The sequence below is a fragment of the Anoplopoma fimbria genome, chromosome 13 (genome assembly GCF_027596085.1).
Source record: "Anoplopoma fimbria isolate UVic2021 breed Golden Eagle Sablefish chromosome 13, Afim_UVic_2022, whole genome shotgun sequence".
In the NCBI taxonomy this organism is placed as follows: domain Eukaryota; kingdom Metazoa; phylum Chordata; class Actinopteri; order Perciformes; family Anoplopomatidae; genus Anoplopoma; species Anoplopoma fimbria.
In genome coordinates, this window is record NC_072461.1 from 4,346,408 (window position 1) to 4,365,010 (window position 18,603).

The 18,603-nt window shown below is 40.4% G+C and overlaps 1 protein-coding gene across 1 annotated transcript in view; it reads left to right on the top strand.

Annotated features, from left to right (window-relative positions):
- The window catches only part of osbp2b (oxysterol binding protein 2b), a 45,428-nt gene that overhangs the window by 17,887 nt on the left and 8,938 nt on the right, over positions 1-18,603 (top strand). The window contains exons 3-9 of the mRNA XM_054610488.1: positions 10,170-10,420; positions 15,030-15,228; positions 16,248-16,371; positions 16,634-16,700; positions 17,329-17,481; positions 17,568-17,819; positions 17,950-18,064. Of these exons, the coding sequence (XP_054466463.1) occupies positions 10,170-10,420; positions 15,030-15,228; positions 16,248-16,371; positions 16,634-16,700; positions 17,329-17,481; positions 17,568-17,819; positions 17,950-18,064 (1,161 nt within the window). The remainder of the gene's footprint in view (positions 1-10,169; positions 10,421-15,029; positions 15,229-16,247; positions 16,372-16,633; positions 16,701-17,328; positions 17,482-17,567; positions 17,820-17,949; positions 18,065-18,603) is intronic.

An 18,603-nucleotide genomic window follows, 5' to 3' on the forward strand; every position in this document is an offset into this window, starting at 1 on the left:
ATGGCAATGTGCATCTGTGTTTCGCATATCGTGCGTATAGTTCATTGCACCATCCGAAAAATGTAACATGTGACTTGCTGTATTTCCCAGGGTCCTAAAGTGCAAATGTGACAATGGGACAAGTAGAGTGGTGAGAGCAGTAAGGACTACAGATTAATAGTGTGTGTGCACTGTCCACTCACACAAGCAATACATGCATAACATGTTGTCCAATGATGAAGGATTTTGCAGAGATCAACAGTAATTATATCACTGCATATGACAGGTAATATAATCATATACTATGTACTTCATGGTGTATATATATATATGTACTTTTGAAGGAACAATGAAAAATGGGTTATCTCACATTTTCCCCTCACTGCCCATTTTATTCTATCTTTCCACCTCTCTCACTTCATCACTTTTCTTGCCTGTGGCAGAGTTGGACAATGTTGAGTTGAACAGCTGTGCTCTTAAGCCCCGGGCTCTCTGTCTCCCCAGTTTGCCTGTTTGTTCACTGAAATTAGTTTGGCATAGGTGGTATCACTTTTATTGTTTTAAGACTTTTCATAGCTGGCTTCTGCACACTCTCTGCAATATGAATGTTGGGGTGTGATTAAGTTACACAAAGAAAATAAGTTGGATCCCACATCATGACTCTGACCATCGATCCAATAGTCGGAAATCCCCCAAGGACATTACACTGTAGTACTAGCTGGTCTCTTATAGCGTCACAACGTAGTGTGATAGATCAAAAGCCTTTATCCAAACATCCTGTATGTGTGTATCAATGGTAATATTCAAATATGAAAGTGCTTTGACCTTGTGTATAACAGTTGGGTTTATACTGGTATTGCCTCTAAAGACATACATTGTGTGGGTTTGACGTGTTTAAATCTGAAACATACATTTTTTGTGGATGACCCCGTTTTAAAACTATGGACATTAAAAAACTGTTAAACTGTTACTGTAAACAAAAAATAAATGAAGAATTCTAGATCGACTTTTTCATTGTATCTATTTCCATAAACAACTAGTTAATTTGTCTTTTAGTACAACTAAAAAATCGATGTATACATGAAATAAACAATCCTAGGTGTAAATCAGAGCCCATTGTTCTTACCAAGCAACAAAATCAACCTCTGTTGCATCGAAATAAGGACCAGTTCTCTGTCGAACAATTTTAAATGTAAATTAACTGTGCAGAGTTCAGTAACAATGGTTAAGCGTTGACTCAGGGCCAGTAGAAACTGCTTTAGCTCAGTAAAGTGAAGAGCGCCGATTCCAACTGAGCCACTGCTTAAAAAAGTAACAAATAAAACAGCATGAATAATAAGATGCTTTACAATGTCACATCTTCCCATGACAGAGCTCTCTGGGAGGCTCACACATGCCAAACAATCATATCTGGTTGACAGCCATGTCGTTGTCAAGAAGGCCGTGCTCCAGTTTTAGGGAGGAATTGGGATTTGTGAAAAATTGAAGAGGAAAGAAGCGCAAGAAAGCGACAGAAAGTAACTTTATGTAAGGATGACTTCTTAATGCTAACAAAGTTAATTGCAATCTTTCGAGACGCAAACATTTTGTGCCTTCTGTCTAATTACATTTAAGTGACCATACAGTGGTGAATGTCCTATGGGCATATATCTACTCTGTACTTGTAAAATGCCTCTTGTACTGTATTGATCACAGAAATTGTGCACACTTTTGCCATTGTGCCATATTTTGTAGATTTCTAGTTGTCAATGTAAGCATTAATTACTGTGCATGAAAAAAAATATTTATGATGCTGAAGATTGAGTCAGTGATAATCATTGGCATCTTAAGCCTGGCAATGAAATGTTCTCTCGAAATCTCTCGGTGTTCTTGGATCACATGTAAAACCTCTCATGGAGCTGCAATGTGAGATTCCACATCACCTTGACAAACACATTGTAGTGAGGAACGTCTGCTTCTGCTCTGCGACTGAACGTGGAAACTTTGTTAGTGTGCACAGACAGCAGACATTTTAACTTTCATCCCTCCTTAGATACAAATACCCATAATCCCTACGCATCTTATTTGCATTATTAAGAGGGGTCAGAGTGCAGAGTCAGCCCCTGGAGCACCTGCTATGTGCTCCTCATTTTTAATTTTTCAAATATGAATGCACATAATTTAAGAGTACTTTAGAGACACCTCTATAACTGCTCTATTCAATTCAGTTTAATTCAATTCAATTCAGTTTATTTTGTATAGCCCAGAATCACAAATTACAAATTTGCCTCAGAGGGCTTTACAATCTGTGCACATGCGACATCCTCTGTCCTTCCCTCACATTCACAGGAAAAACTCCCCTAAAAAACCCCTTTAACAGGGAGAAAAAAGGAAGAAACCTCTGGGAGAACGACAGAGGAGGGATCCTTCTCCCAGGATGGACAGAATGCAATAGATGTCATGTGTACAGAATGAGCAGCATAACAGAGATACAACACATTCAATGTATATGACATAAATGATTCATATAATAAGACTACTTATAATAACAGCAGCAATTATTACAGTAGAATTATAGCCATGAAAATAGGGATAGTAATGTGACTAATAATAATAATGGAAGTAGCAGTGGGTGTCAGTCGGCTCACAGCAGGAGGCACGACTACGGTCCAGGTACCACAACGATTCATGGAAACCTGCAGAACGAGAAAGCAAAAGGGCTTCAGGGTGGAAGTAAAGCTAAAATGCTTAATGGTACAGGTAATAGTAATAGTAATGTGACTAGTAATAATAATAATGGTGGTAGCAGTCGGTGTCAGCAGGGCCGTAGCAGGATGCACATCCACGGTCCAGGTACAGCCACGATTTATAGAAGCCTGCGAAGCGAGAAAGCACAAAGACTCCAGGGTAGAAGCAAGTCAATAAGCGCTGTGTGAAGGCTCTTTTTCTGGTTTGATGGTTTGACGGCTACCTTCAAGGCTCATTATCTTGCAGCACTGGCACTGGGACAATTAGCATGATGGATCACTAGCTAGCTGTGTTCCCGGGTTACTGACCCACATTATCAGGGTTTTCAAGAGAAGACAGTTACAGTAATCCAACAGTACGTTCTTATCAATAGCACAAACTGTCAAATACTGCTTATGACCTGTTCAAACTTAGAACTTTTGTTGAGTTACAATTGTCGTAGCTGTGCTTAGTAATAGTGGGCAATGTAGATAAACTACTAATGTAATTTTATACTGTTATATAGTAATGAAATGCATACAATCTTCCAGAAATAGGTCTCTAGATAAAATATTCATACAGGTATGTCTGTATTGGATGTATTGGCCAGTGAATAAAATATTTCACCAATTTACGTATTTCTTTAAATTATTTTTTTTAAATCCATATTCAGTATTGCTTTAAGGCAATCCTGCTCATAGATAAGCAATATTGCCTATGTTGATCTAATACAAACAGCCAGATAAATCACAGGGAGAGCTACGTCAAGATAAACAGTACGGTAAAATCTCTGTCGGTTGTCAGATTTGTATCATCTCAACATTAATATCATCCTAGAGCTGGGATGAATACATTCAAGTAGGATTGATGCCATCTCAACGTAGTATTCAACCAGACTCAGTGCATGAACTTTATGTGCGTCAAAAAAATTCCTCAGGATTTTGAACCTGGAAAAACTTGCTGACACCTGTGGTTACCGTGGGAACATCAAGCACAATTTAATATTACAGGTCAAAGAAATCTGGGGGTTAAAATTACAAACAGGAATGCTGAATTGCATGTAAGGATAATTTCCTGTGAATCCCATGTGCACATGAGGGCAGCTTGGATCCAGCAAGACAGGCAGTGAACACTACTATATGAAGAGGTGTTTCAGAATCACTGTTAATAACTGTAAATAATATCCAAAACAGATTTGATTTCAAGAAGATGTTAACGATTTTACCTTTAAGTGAGCAATAATGCTGCTTCTTAAGGATGTGTTAGTGTGTTATGTTTGTCTGCACGTGTAAGTCCATGAGCGACTAATTTAAAATTGCTGCACACACACACACACACACACACACACACACACACACACACACCATGCACTATGTTAGGCAGAAGCACATGATATCTCTGTATCTCTGTCAATGAGACGTGTCTTTCAAACATTAACATTTTCATCTTCATTTTATGATACAAACCAGCCCTGTTTTACATGAACCAGGGCAGCTGGCAGCACAGCCTGAGCAGCTGTGTGCATGCATGTAAATTAAGTATTTATGTGTGAGCATGCATTCAGTTAATGTATGCTTACCAGTCTTGCATACATGGGATTTAATTAAGCTCTTTGCCTTCCAATGATAATAAATATCTCATACTGTAGTTATAGTGTAAATCAGACAATGAAGAGATCACTGCTGCTTCAAATAGTAAACACAGGCTTCACATTTTCCTTGTGATTCATTTTCTATGGAGAAGCAAAGTCTTTTTATTAGTGCAGTAATTTCCCTGTGATATTCTGTCAGTGACCAGAATGTGTAGAAGAGCTCAGTTAGTAGTCTTCGGTTGTGCAGTAGGATAATTAATAGCCTCAACCTTCAGACTGTAGGAGTTATGCAGTAAACAAGAGCTATCTGCCTCTCACAAGTTTGATGCACCAGCTGGGAATTCATAAAATGTACTCAGCACACCAGAATATAAATCTACAGTTTAGAAGTCAGCCGTCTGATTGTTTTTCTTTTTGTCTATTCTTGCAAATAATAAAATGTCACTGAATTAAAAAAACACATTACCTAGTTGCCGCAGTTTGCTGTTAATCTTTTCTTTTGTTTGTTTTCTGCTTTCTGAGAGTGTTCGATTGGATACACTGCCAGAGCTGTGCTGCAGAGCTCTGGGGAGAGTGATGAGTTGCACTGCACAGTTTCTCATTTGCTTGTGGAGAGCTGAGCACCGTGTTACTGGGTTTAACCTGCCGTCTCCTCTGTTTGTCTCCTGGTGATGTATCTCAGGGGATGTATGGTGCCAGTTAGCAATTACTGGCCAGGAATACACTCCCCTCCCCTGGGACGCATCTTCGCTCTTCATCTACCTCGTTCCCTCTTCTGTTTCTGATATACCTTCATATATTCTCTTTCTCTTGCACACTCCATCATAACAGTCAGCTGCAAAAACACTCATCTCCCTCTCACATTGCTGTCTGTGATGAAAGAAATATTTTCCAACCACAGGTACAAACTCTCTGTGGTCTTCAGATTGTAATTGCATTAAGGCTAGATAATTGGAGTCAGTATCTGCTAATCAGGAATATTTAATTAGGGTTCTTATTGATATGCAAAAGCCAAAAAAACGGACCCTGGAGCAATTAAAAATAAATGTGGTGTCAATGTTGTCACTTTCCTGTGTCTGACAAAGTGTACATTTGGTTAGAGCCAAAGAATAACAAAGTATGACATACTGTGCAACAGCATGATATACTTTTATGTACCTGTTCATTTGGTACGCCTAGCTAAAACTAATGTAGTTAAATAAACAGTCTTACAATAATATTTTCACTTTTTGTTGAAACTGATTTTCAATATTTGGTCGATTCATTTTTATGAATGAGGATAAACTAAATATAAGAACATTTATAGCACTGTGTAATTCGAACAGCAACACAAACAACATCCGCTAAGATAACCATAAAGTTGAATCAACATCACACTAATGCAGTTTAAACAAAAACTGACCATTATAAGGTTTATGAAGGTAGAAGTCTCAATTCTATCTCCTAGAAATAACGCTTATATACAAATAATTTGCAAAAAGCTTAGGAGGAAACATAATACTGCCTATATTATGTGGGTATTTTACTACCACAGTGAGGAAGCTTTGTTAATTAACATATCTGGCAAGTCACACAATGTTAATTTTTAGATCAAAGGGTGGGATTTATTGCAGGGTTGTTGTATTAGACTGAGTTTATACAGTATGCGTTGTCTTCAATCAAAATGATATATCTTCGACAACGTAGTCTATGCACTCTAACAATGGTCTCATGTGTGCATGCATGAGATTAAGTAATGAAATAAAATTTTAGGGGGAATCAGAATTCTGCTAGTAGTTTAACAAAGAACAGACATTGCGGCCACCATGATAATTTCCCCTACAGTCCACTGCATAAAGTTGACAGTAAAAAAAAAAAGAACCCTAATAACCACCAGTAATAAAAGTGAGCTTTCCCCTCTGATTAGGCCTTATATGTTCAAATACCATTTTTAATCCAGAGAGGCATGACATTTGTCCCATGTGCTCGGCCGCCCGACGGGCATGTCTTTCTGCCGCAGGTTGACGTCTTGTCAGCCGGCGGCCTGGCTCCACTGATCAGACAGCCTGTCCTCAGGGACAGGCAGAGAGACGAGCCTGACAGTGGGACGGCAGCGAGACTCCTGCTCTCCCGATAACACCCTCCCACATCTTATTCTCCTGCTTCCTCTCTCTCTCGGCCTTTTAGGCTCGACACAGAGATAAGGAGGGAGTGAAGGGAGTAAAAACGACAGCATGCACATGCTGAGGACGGATGTAGGATGGATGTGTGTTTATGCATTGAAATGTTGTGATTTGATGAGCTGTGACCTGTAAACTGGCAACCCAGCTTGCTTCAGTCGCACATATTTGCTTAAATTATATCATCAACTCCAGAGTTGGAGGGTTCAGTCGAGACACGCTGGGGACTGGGAACAGACGTGCACTTGTGTCTATGCAGGGTGTTCTCTGAGGTGGTGGACAGTGGGGGAAGGGGGAGGCAGGCTGCCCTTGAGGCATGACTTGCGTGATAATGGGCTCCTGGCTCGGCCTCGCGGTGTCGACTTCACTACGGAGAGCCATCCATCGACATCTGTTGTTGGAAGGGAAGCTGTTGAAGATGTGAGGGGGCGAGCTAGGCAGTGACAGTGATAGTGATGCACAGACAGCTTAGATTGAATATTTACTAACACAGGTTTACTGTTAAATGCAGTCTTCACTTTTTATTCCAGGTCTGAGTGATATACACCTGATAGAATATGTTTAGCTTAAAGGGTTTTCATCTCCAGTGATCAAACTTGTCCGGTAGTTCTTTACATTTTATCGATCCTACATGGACATTGCAGAAAAGACATTTCTGACCGAGTTGTGGGGGCTTCATTTAGATCTAAGAAAGCTTTATGTCCTGGTTTCTCGGTGTCGTTGAAGGGTGTCTGGGCAGTATTGGCAACATACAAAATGTGTGTTCTTGCAGCTCACAACTTGTTTCAGTGAGGTTTAGAAAAGAGAATTAGATTTGCAGGTGACGTGCTGTAAGCAGAGATTCTTCTAAACAAATAACACTGGTACATGTGACAGTTTATTTTTAAGTGGCATTGCTTAAAGCTGCTGAAGTCACTGGTGAAATGAGGTGGGTATTAAGAGCGCAGCTTCACTGCAGTGCTGCAAATGTCTTTGTCAGCTTCAGTCAGTCCAGTGTTATTTAAAATGTGCTCAATGTTTTCTGCTCTGAAATCTCTAAACACCACACAGATTCCCTCCAGCAGTATATTGCATATCATCCTAATTATCCAGACCCTACTCTGTAGTTTCATACTCTCAAATGTGGACATGATACAGAGTACTGGGGTTGAGTTTTTGTTTGTTCACTGAGGATGTTACTATGGGCCAGTCTCCAATGTTCAGTTGTTTGTTCATCTGCTCCTTCCTTTAACTGGAATCGTTGCTGCTTGACCACTCTGAGCAAACCTTCCCTCTAACCACAACTGTCCAAAGGGGTTTGTCTCGTAACTTTAACTTTCATAAAAATGGCCTCATGGGCGTATAAATACATAAATGTATCTGATTTGCTATCTTGTTTATTATTACCTCGTGGGAGGAAGTTCATAACTACATTAACATGCCAACTTAAGCTGCTTTTTCATAGTCACATTTTATCAAATCAAGGCTTATTTCATTATCCTGTCCGACTCTCTGAACTTACTCAACTCTTTCACTGTCTCTTGATTTCCTGTACACTGCAGCTGCCCGTCCTTTGACACACACTCCAGTCAGTTTTCTGACATTACATCGTCAGCTTTTTCCTCTTCTTCCCCTGCCTTTCTCTGCAGCTAATTTATTGAAATTCTGTGTGAATCAACTTGATTCCTACTTTATTGCTGACCGCTAATGCGTGGATGTATTTCTGCTCCGTGTTCGCTTTAGGGTTTGTTGTTGCTGTAAGGTTGCCGGGCTGACCTTTTGCTGGACTGGTATGTTTTCGTCTGGCCAGACAGTTGTGTCTCTCTGAAAGCCTTTTCAAGATGTCCACATATTATCTGTGAAGTTTTAGCTCAATTTGTGTGCTGCTTCTTGCTGGCTGAACTTTGGTTACCTTTGGGTGAAAATGGATGCCCGGGATTGCAAACATGGTGAAGTATTGTTTTCTTCGCTTCTCTTTTCCCCCTTTGCTCAGACTCACCCAATTTCTTTATACTCTTGCTCTTACTCTTCTTTCTCTTTTCTTTTACATTTTTTGATTCAAAAATATTACTCATTTAGAGGAACTCATTCACAATATTGTGTTGCCATTGATTTAACAAAAATACATCAGAAAGCAGTATAATTAGAGCATTGTTTCTAGATGTCAGGCATCAGCTCCTCTTAACGATAAGTCCAATGTGGATCTCTGTGCTGTTTGTTTCTCAGTAAAACCTGACATTGCACTGGCCAAGGTCTTGGTCAAATTTGAACTCAGTATTTTGCTGTTACATGATGTAGTCCTGAGACTGCCAGGCTACCAGCATCCCCCAGGCGGAGATCCATGTTATTCTTGCATTATGTACTGTAAACAGGCTTGACAGGGGTGATAGTTTCTCCCACTGCGAGGTCACAGCCAGCTGTCTTGTTCCTTGGAGAAAGTGTTGCTGTAGTGCTGCTTCTCACCAATACTGTGACAGGCTCTCCTATCAGCTATATAACAGACTTTTTCAATGTGACAAAGCATACTGTGTATGCTGGAGTGCAGAAGACAGCAGAACAGCAAATTCTGGATGTTAGGGTCAGCGGGGTGAATTGATGGGTGGAGACACTCTAAATCTGCTCTTGAACTTTTTAAGACATTGTCATGTTGAGATGCACAGAATCATCCTTGTCCTCATGTTCCTTATTTTTCTCCATGCCGTCTGTTTAAGCAGTAGTTTAATGAGAGTAAATATGCTGACATTGAAGCTGATTCTATTCATTCCTCACAGCCATATTGGCTTGTTTTGTTAACTGGATTTATTGAAACACAAATACACAAACGCAGATGCTTTTGTGTTGGGAAATATTATTTTGTGAGAAGTTAGATTTAATACTCGGGTGTGCAAATACTTCTCATCTACTTTAGTTCAGAAAATCATGAGGTCTGTTTTCTGCATGGATTTGTTCCTTTTACATTTCACTAGGCGGTTTAGGGACCTTTTATATATCTGTCTTTCTGAGAATCTGCTTGTGCTTGCAGTGCATGCATACGTGTGTAATGTAAGGCTGACGCTGCAACACTGTTCTGTTTAAACTTGACTAACCTCTCTTTATTGACACCATGGGGAAAGGACAGCTGCTGCCGCAAAGGCTCTTGGTTATGGACGAGCTGTCTGTAATAAAATGCCCTTATACCGCTTACATTTACATTTGAATAGTTTTCGAAGGATTTCTGCATCAGTCAGTCAGTATTATTTAGTGCGCTAATGTCTTATAGGTGTACTTATGAGTGTCAAAGGAAACCATCTGTCAAAACTGACCAACTGCTTAATTAACATTTATTTCATCAGTGGTACAAATCGTAAATGTTAAATGTATGTAATTTGTCTTTTTATAATTTAAACATTTATTTCCGTCATTTAATTACTTAACGAACATCACTTAGAAAACAAACACCAAAACATAGAAGTGAGTTAAACAACACTATGTCTGCCTCACCAGTTTACCACTGAGAAATGGAGGAGTTGGATATTTGTTCGCCATGTAGCTCGGGGAGTCATCTTAAATAGGAAATGTATCATAAAAAGGAGGTGTACTGTCTGTTTTTTGCGATTGAGCAGCTATGCAGTTATATATTTATCTAAAACAACCTAAGAAAAACTTTTCTAAATTATCTTTGTTTGTCTTCTTTTTTATGCCTGATGTGCTCACGAGTCCTAATAATGGCCTCCTGTTAAAGATGCTGTATGTGACCTCTCACCTCTTCCTTCCAGATGACTCGGGGGACGAGGAGCCTACATCCCATTCGGACCGCAGCGAGATTCAGGGCACCTTGAAGATACTTGTCAGCAAGCTCGATGACCTCAGCACGTGTAATGACCTGATCGCGAAGCACGGGGCGGCCCTGCAGCGTTCCCTGAGTGAACTCGAGGGTCTGAAAGTCCCTGTGGAGGGAGGGGAGAAGATCAAAGCAGTCAACGAGCGAGCCACCCTCTTCCGCATCACTTCCAATGCTATGATAAATGTAAGTAGCTGCAACAGACCAGGCAACAAGATGCAGCAGCAGTGAGCCTTGAGTCCTGCATGATTCATGTGACAGGAATGCTAGTCATCTATAATACCCTGGTTAGTGCGTTGAGTGATGAGATCACTTTACAGTGTGGCCTTTTAAACAGGAATCTGTGAGCTGCAGGCCTAGAGAAGCAGTGCCAGACCCTGAGAGATCCTGTTAAACCTACTTAAACATAACTTTTTCTAACTAGGTGTTGAAAAAATTATGATAAAAAAACTAAGCTGGTAGAAGTGATCGGGGTTCTCTGTGCTCGCAGCTAATATAACGTTTCAATTTGTTGTTAAGAATACCTACATCTCTGCTATTGTCAATTAAATTTGTATAGCCAAAAATCACAAATAACCAATTTTTTGCAAAAGGCTTTACAATCCGTACAACCTATGGGAAACTATATCCTTATATTTAAGATTTAAATTTTGAAGTAAATGCTCCCCCCAAAAAAACGTTAAGAAAGAAAGCGAAACCTCAGGAAGAGCAATGAAAAAATTACTCTTTCAAAATATCATATTGCAGTTTAGCTTTATCTTATCAGCTATATTTAATTCAACAACAACCACTATAAAGTTTTTCAGTTTTCACTATGTGTTGGATGTGATAACCAGCATAAGCTCTACTGTATCTGGCCCGGCTCCATTCTGCTCAACAGTGAATACCATGAGCTTTACAGTGTGTTAGTAGTGGATGAGAGTTCAGGGAGAGTTGAGGTACTGAAGGATTGATACTAGATATGATAGTGGGTGGGGGGGAGGGTGGGAGACAGGAATAACCCCTGCTCCCCCCTCTCAAACCCTCGACTATCCCTGCCCGGTGAGGAATGTGAGAGCCTTCTGGTCCACAGACGGACAGACCTGCTCTGACTGAACCAGACAATCACACCAGGTTTGTCTCTTCTTCCTGCTTCTCTCAATGGCCTTGTTGATAGCATTGTTTATTCATTGTTTACTCTTGTTTGTTCTTTTTCTGTGGAATGTCTGGCTGTTGGGTGTAAAATAGTTCAGTCTGATTCAGACGTGGTTAAACTGCAGGTATTTTTATGTTAAGATTAGGTTTGAAATCAGGCAGTAGGACATTACTACTCTCAATATTCTTAAGTATATATTAATGCAGCTTATTGAAGGACTTGATCCATAGTGTTATGACAAGAAAAAAAGAGAAAAAAATCTAGATTTCACTTAAATAATGTGTAGGCCATAGCTCAAAACAATCAGCCCCTTTTTTCTCTCAGTCATCCATTTGACTTATTAATTGATTTGGGGAAAAAGAGAGTTACTGGACAAGCAATACAATGTCATTAAAATGTCATTATGTCAGCCAAGAATGTGCCTCTAATGAGAAAGAAGTGCTGCCACAAACACTTGTAAATGGCTCCCTTCAAGCAGAAGGCAGCGCAGGATATGGGTATTTGGATTTCTGCAGCCATGTTTTCAGCAATATTAAGGCATTTACTTGGATGTAAGTGTGCTTTTCATGTGCTTTTCCAAAGAAATTAGGCTTTGCATGTAAGGAGAGAATAAAGGAGGGGGTCGAGGGGAAGAAGGAGGCCATAACGGCAAGACACAACGGCATGTACTCTGTGATCTGACCCTGGCCTTAGGAGAGGGTTGCATTAGTTCATTGGTGGTGATGTAACTGGTCAAGTGTGGCACTGAATCCAGGCTCTCGTCCATTTGTGTTAGCATTCTTTTACACACCTACCACTTAATGTTGTTTCATTATTGATTGATTTAATCACATGAATCTTTACTCAAGTTCATTGTGGTCACTTATTCAGGACTTTTTTGTTTAATTTCTGCATGCCTGTTCACTTTTTTTTTTTAGCCTTAATCAACCCTGTTTTCCCCCAACGGAAGTCACATGCGGTCTGCGTTTGTAGTTGAGACTCAGCATAAAAAAGTGGAACTATCATACATTTTAAGTGGGTGTTCAGTTTCATATCGATGTCTGAGGAAGTGAACCACAATGTCACATGCACTTCTAACATTTAAACTCTCTGACACATTGATGTTTAGACACTTTATGCAAGACTGCTGGAGGTAAGAGTTTGATTGGATGTTTTTACTGACAGACATTTTCAGATTGCTATACATTGTTTTGAGCAAACAAGAGTTATATTCTAAAACATCTAAAGCTACTGAAATGTAGCCTTTGTAAAGGATAAGGATATTTTAGTACTATCAACATTTAATACAATTGCATCATTACCATACATATAGTTTTAAAATATTTTGTTCTAACCATTAAAATCCCACGATCTTTACAGATAGTTACTTTTTTAAATATCAACACGATGAGCATTAATCGCTTCTATTTGGTCAGCTTTAACTCTTCTAAACTTGTCAACAATGGTATTGTTTTATTACCTACGGAGTAATATAATAAACTCAGTTTTCAATTAGTATTAATGGAGAATACATTACAGTGTGTGTTTATCAAACATACATCTTATTCTGGATTAGAAGCAAGGATTAGTGATCGCTCATAGCAACTACATGTACGGCATGAAATATTGATGCATTTGTTAAAGTAATGCATTGTTTATCTTAAGTTGTAATTTTGGCTATCAGTTCATATTGTTTATGTTACTGGTTTTGCCTCTCTCTATTGTTCGGATGTCAGTGAAGTGTCAGTGATGAGGATTTTCAAGACAACAACTAAACTCAATACTGTATACCATATAATCATTCATCAGACGGATGGGTATCCTGCTGTTTGGGAACAAATCAAGGAAGGAGTGAGGTGTTACCGCACACTTGTTTCTCTTCCTGCTGCCTCAAAGTGATACCCATTTTCTATTTGAACATATTTTTTCCTACATGTAGACTCATTTCAGAATGAGTGTTAGAACGTGGGTAAATGAACCAGAATGAGCAACCATTCATTGCATTTTTTAACATGTTATAGGTTATTCGCTTCTTTCCATCTCCTGAAGTTTACAAGTCTTGCCTGCTATTGGATGGATCAACAGCAGAACACGAGAACATCTAACACTGCTTCACATCAAATTTGACTTCACACTATATTTATCATTAAATGACGGAAAAACAGAAAATGAAAATGAAATGACATGATAAGGACGCATAAGTCAGCAAAAATGTGTAATGCAGAGTCACTTGGAGGTGACTTTGAAGCCACTGGTCAAGGGCTGGTGATGCATTGCTTATCTCATTTGAACTTAGACAGTTTGTTTGCCTCTTGCTGGGAATGGCTCCACTGATGGGTGAACATCGCCCAAATGAGCAGGACTTCTTCACCAAAGTCTTGGTGGTTGAAGATTTTGCAGAGAATTAGTTTTGTCACCCAGAATGAAAAACATCTCAACATTTTTCTCTGTTATGTGAGTGACAGTGGGGGCAGTCTCAGCATTTTTTATATGCTGCAATTTCAGAATGCCTGACCCACGACATCACTTTATCTCTGTCAAAGGAGTGTCATACTGTGATGGAAAGAGAGGTAGGAAAAGCATCTTCTCAGCTGGTTTTGCAGCACAGACTAAAAAAACTGCAAAGCTTTCCAGAACCTCCACTTGGAAGAATTTGATGTGAAAGCAGCGTTGAACTTCTTTGCAACTGCTCAATGCAAAGGATCATGTGATGTGACAATAAAATATCTGGCAACTAGAGGAAGTCTGTCATTTTAGGACCTTGTTTGTGAACTTTCCGATAAAAAAACCAAACTGATATGTTTATTTTTGAAAAAGATATCTGTGTAGGAGCAGTAGTCGTTCAATGTGTGTCAATTTTGAGGGTCCCTGTCTTCTGAATGGTTGTTCATGTGTTAAACCAAACCACGTTCTCACACTCTTTCTGATATAAGTTCAAATCGAAAGAGATAAGGTCAGAAAGTGATTGCTTTCTGACAAAATAATGTGAGATATTCATTGACCCTTGAGCACACTAGGAGGAACGGCTGTTGACAAATGCTGACATGTTAAAAATTTGAACTGAAGTAAACTCTCAGCAGTAAAAGCAAGGCAGCGACAATGATGCCCCCCCAAAGACTCCGATACAGTCTGCTATGCAATCAGAGGTTTAACCTCTGGCTCATTACTATTTTATGTGCTCTGAGGAACATTTACACAGCAGGGAGACCCAGTAGACAGCTAATTAACATATTGATGATTGCTTGAAACAATAGCGATAAAATACCCTTGATTGCAATGATTGGCCTTCATCTTTTGACACCTTTCCATCCCAATGTTTTCTCGCTCATATTGCTGTAAGCTGTCAGGAAAAAACATTGATGATGATATGTAGGTATAGGTATAGGTATAGTATTATCTGTTGACTCAAATAAAGGTGGAAATGTTCCTAAAGGTTTTATGATTTCAATGGTTTTATGATCTTGTTACCTAGACTTGATCAGGAACCACAACAAATCTCTCTCTTTTTCCAAAATCTCCAATAAAGCAAACATCTAACCTGTTTTTCATTGCAAGTGGAAAGTAACTTGCATCAGATTTTATTTCAGGAAGGTAATCCATTTTTTTCTCCCAGACTATATCATGGACAGTCAACTTTTGCTGTCTGTGTGTTTATCTTCTTGTGTGCATGTGCTCCCTCAGGCGTGTCGAGACTTTTTGGACCTAGCAGAGACTCACAGCAGGAGATGGCAGCGGGCGCTGCAGTATGAGCGAGAGCAGCGTACCCACTTAGAGGAGACCATTGAGCAACTAGCCAAGCAGCATAACAGCCTGGAGCGAGCGTGGAGACAAGCACCCACGCTGGTTTCCACCACACCCAGCGCCCCTACAGCCAACAAGGGTGAGACGTCTTTGTATTACCTACTCTTGTGGGCCTCAGTATGGACCTCACTATACTAAGAGTCATGTGTGGCCTCAGGCTCAATATTATAGACATTCCTCATGCTGCTTAATGTTTTTCAAGTTGTGTCAGAAGGTTTGGATTATCACTTATTAGAGATGGTAATTACATTCACCAAGGCCTTTAGCTGTGTCTATCCATTACTTTATTTTCTTGTTTGTTTACTTTAAACCAGCTTCTTGAAAACATTCGCTGGCATGTCACTTGTTGTGCACATCCATCCTCCAGGAGAAAGAAACCTATTGATTTGTGTAGCCCCATGACCTTACCTTAAGTGTAAGACGGCCCTCTCCAGAAAATGACAGCACTTAGTTACATTACATTACATTCCAGAAAATGACAGCACAATAGTTCTAACACTTTATTTTATTTCACTATGAAGGCAATCTTTGTGTTGTTTTAAACGCGTGGACTTTGGTGTTTAGCTGCTATCAGGTAAAATTATTATTATTGCTAAACTGAAGTATTCTGCCATTTATACAGTATATTTCTGGCTTTAAAGTTAATGGCTTCCAAAAGACATTGGTCATCTCTCTTTTGAAAAGAGATGAAAAGTGGTGAAATAATATTTCAGAACAATGATGCTGTTCTGTGTTTCTGAAAAGGATGTAGTTGAATCTTTATTGAATAAAATACAGTACATTTAGTTCATATAGGTGGCTGTTCAATGACTGAGGGTAATAGTTTAATCAAATTTTTTGATAGAATCACTTTTAGAAAGTTCTGAATTGAATGTCGGATACTGAATATTACATAAGGAGCTTGCATTTCAGGCTAGTTAACCAGCAGGAACATTGCCAATTTAACTGAGCTGATTATTCCTTGATTAATCGCCATGGGTATGTAATTATACATTGCTCTCTCCTGAACTATGTAGAACACAAACTCACCACCGTGTGATGGCTCTGCTAGTGTTGGATGCTGTTAGCATTTACTCACAAATGTATATGTCCTCACAGGGGGGAGTGAGAGGCTGCGCAAAGAAGAGGCGAGTGATGAAGATGAGGATACTGAGTACTTTGATGCCATGGAGGATTCCCCTGCATTTATCACAGTGACTGCCACTGAGAACACACAGCACAGGTCAGTCACTCACATAGATCCATGATTTTTTATACCTCTGTCTGCTATCCTGCAGAAAAAGAATGTGTGTGTGTGTGTGTGTGTGTGTGTGTGTGTGTGTGTGTGTGTGTGTGTGTGTGTGTGTGTGTGTGTGTGTGTGTGTGTGTGTGTGTGTGTGTGTGTGTGTGTGTGTGTGTGTGTGTGTGGACAATAGAGAGAGAGGGACATTGAGTGAGTTTATGTGTCCAGTACTCATTGTAGAAAATATTTCATTCTCTTCCAGGCGTTCTCAGAGTAATTTGAGTGGAGCAAGCGGAGGTCAGCCCAATGACTGGAACCAGGACGATCATGTAAGTGTCTGTCCTCCTAACTAGTCTGACGAATGGGACTGACATATGTGGACACTGCTGATTTGTAGTCTTAATATAGATTCATTTGTGCTGCTGGAAGGCTCACAGCTCATTGATTTATTTATATTACTGTCTTCACTTGCTGTTCTCCCAGTCCCCCTTTCTTTTCCTACAGTCATCCTAATGCACACACACACACACACACACACACACACACACACACACACACACACACACACACACACACACACACACACACACACACACACACACACACACACACACAAACAGCCTTTATCCGTGTGTTTCCCGTGGGTCATTGTCACCCCTGTGGTGCCAAAGATCCACAGCTGCTTCACTCCACTAAATGTTAATTACCAGTCACACATCTGCACTTCTTTCCTCCTCGACTCTCCCTTGCATCTTCCTCTCTGTAACACACATCTGCGTCCTCTGTTCCCCCTCGTCCTGTCTCTCACTCGCTCTGTCATCCTGTCTCCTCCGTTTGGTGATGTGCTGCCAAGTTGAGCATGAGGCTGAAAGTATTTCTCAAATCAAATATGCTTTTCACACAAAGTTAAAAGACCACCATCTCATCCTCCAACCCTTCCCTTCCATCTAATACCAGATGTCTCCAAGCTGTAATGATGTGTCAGGGATGGAGCTGCAGCCTCGCAGACAGAGGCGGACACGTGTCCCAAACAAGCCCAACTACTCCCTTAATTTGTGGAGCATCATGAAGAACTGCATCGGCAAGGAGCTCTCCAAAATACCCATGCCTGTAAGTGTATTAGGCAGGGCCCTCCTTCCTGCTGGCTGGTTAACATAAATCTGTGTGTCTCACGTCTTCTTGATCCGCCCATTCAGGTGAACTTCAACGAGCCTCTGTCGATGCTGCAGCGTCTCACTGAGGACCTGGAGTATCATGAGCTTCTAGACAAGGCGGCGCGCTGCGACTCCTCCCTGGAGCAGATGTGCCTGGTCGCTGCCTTCTCCGTCTCGTCCTACTCCACTACTGTCCATCGAACAGCCAAGCCCTTCAACCCCCTCCTGGGTGAAACCTACGAGCTCGACCGAAGGGAGGAGTTCGGCTACCGCTCGCTGTGTGAGCAGGTAACAGCATGACCACAGGGAGTAATGCTTACACACTCACTGACGTGCATGCACACAACCTGTGTTCCCCAAAGCAGTCGATTGCTGCCTATGTGAATATACTTTACATTCATGTCTATATTTCTTCTTAGGTGAGCCATCACCCCCTGCAGCTGCACATCATGTGATTTCCCAACGAGGCTGGACCCTGTGGCAGGAAATCACCATCGCCAGCAAGTTCCGTGGCAAATACCTCTCCATAATGCCTCTGGGTAAGACATTTCATATTCAATAGAGAAGCAAACAAACTGTGTGTTTATCTAAAAGTTCCTTGATGCAAATGTAACAGCCACACCAGGCAGAGTTTACTTTAGAAGGACTCCCACTTGAGAGTAGTATATGACTGTGCTGCCTACCACACAATCTAGAGGAAAAGCGTGAGAAAATGAATCAAGGGTTTTATGACCGTTTTGACAGAAACATAAAGTATGGACATAAAGGGAGCTCTCTATTGCACTGGGATGGCAGAGAGCAGGGTTCTGGTGGCTCAGATAAATAGGAGATTTGACAGATGCATGTTCAGGCAAAGGATGCAGTGGGATGTATCTGACTTCTCTCCTTTTCTGATATATGTCTGCTGTGAGATGCCATGTAACAGAAAAAAACTCTGAAGTGGAAAGCGTTTATCGTTAAATTCCTGTTAATAATCTTCCAGGGTAGGGTCACCCTGGAAATAGATGTAGAAATGCAATGCCTGTGCAGAGGGGCATACATGTGTTGGATCAGTGTTTCCCAAACAGTTTTTTCTGGG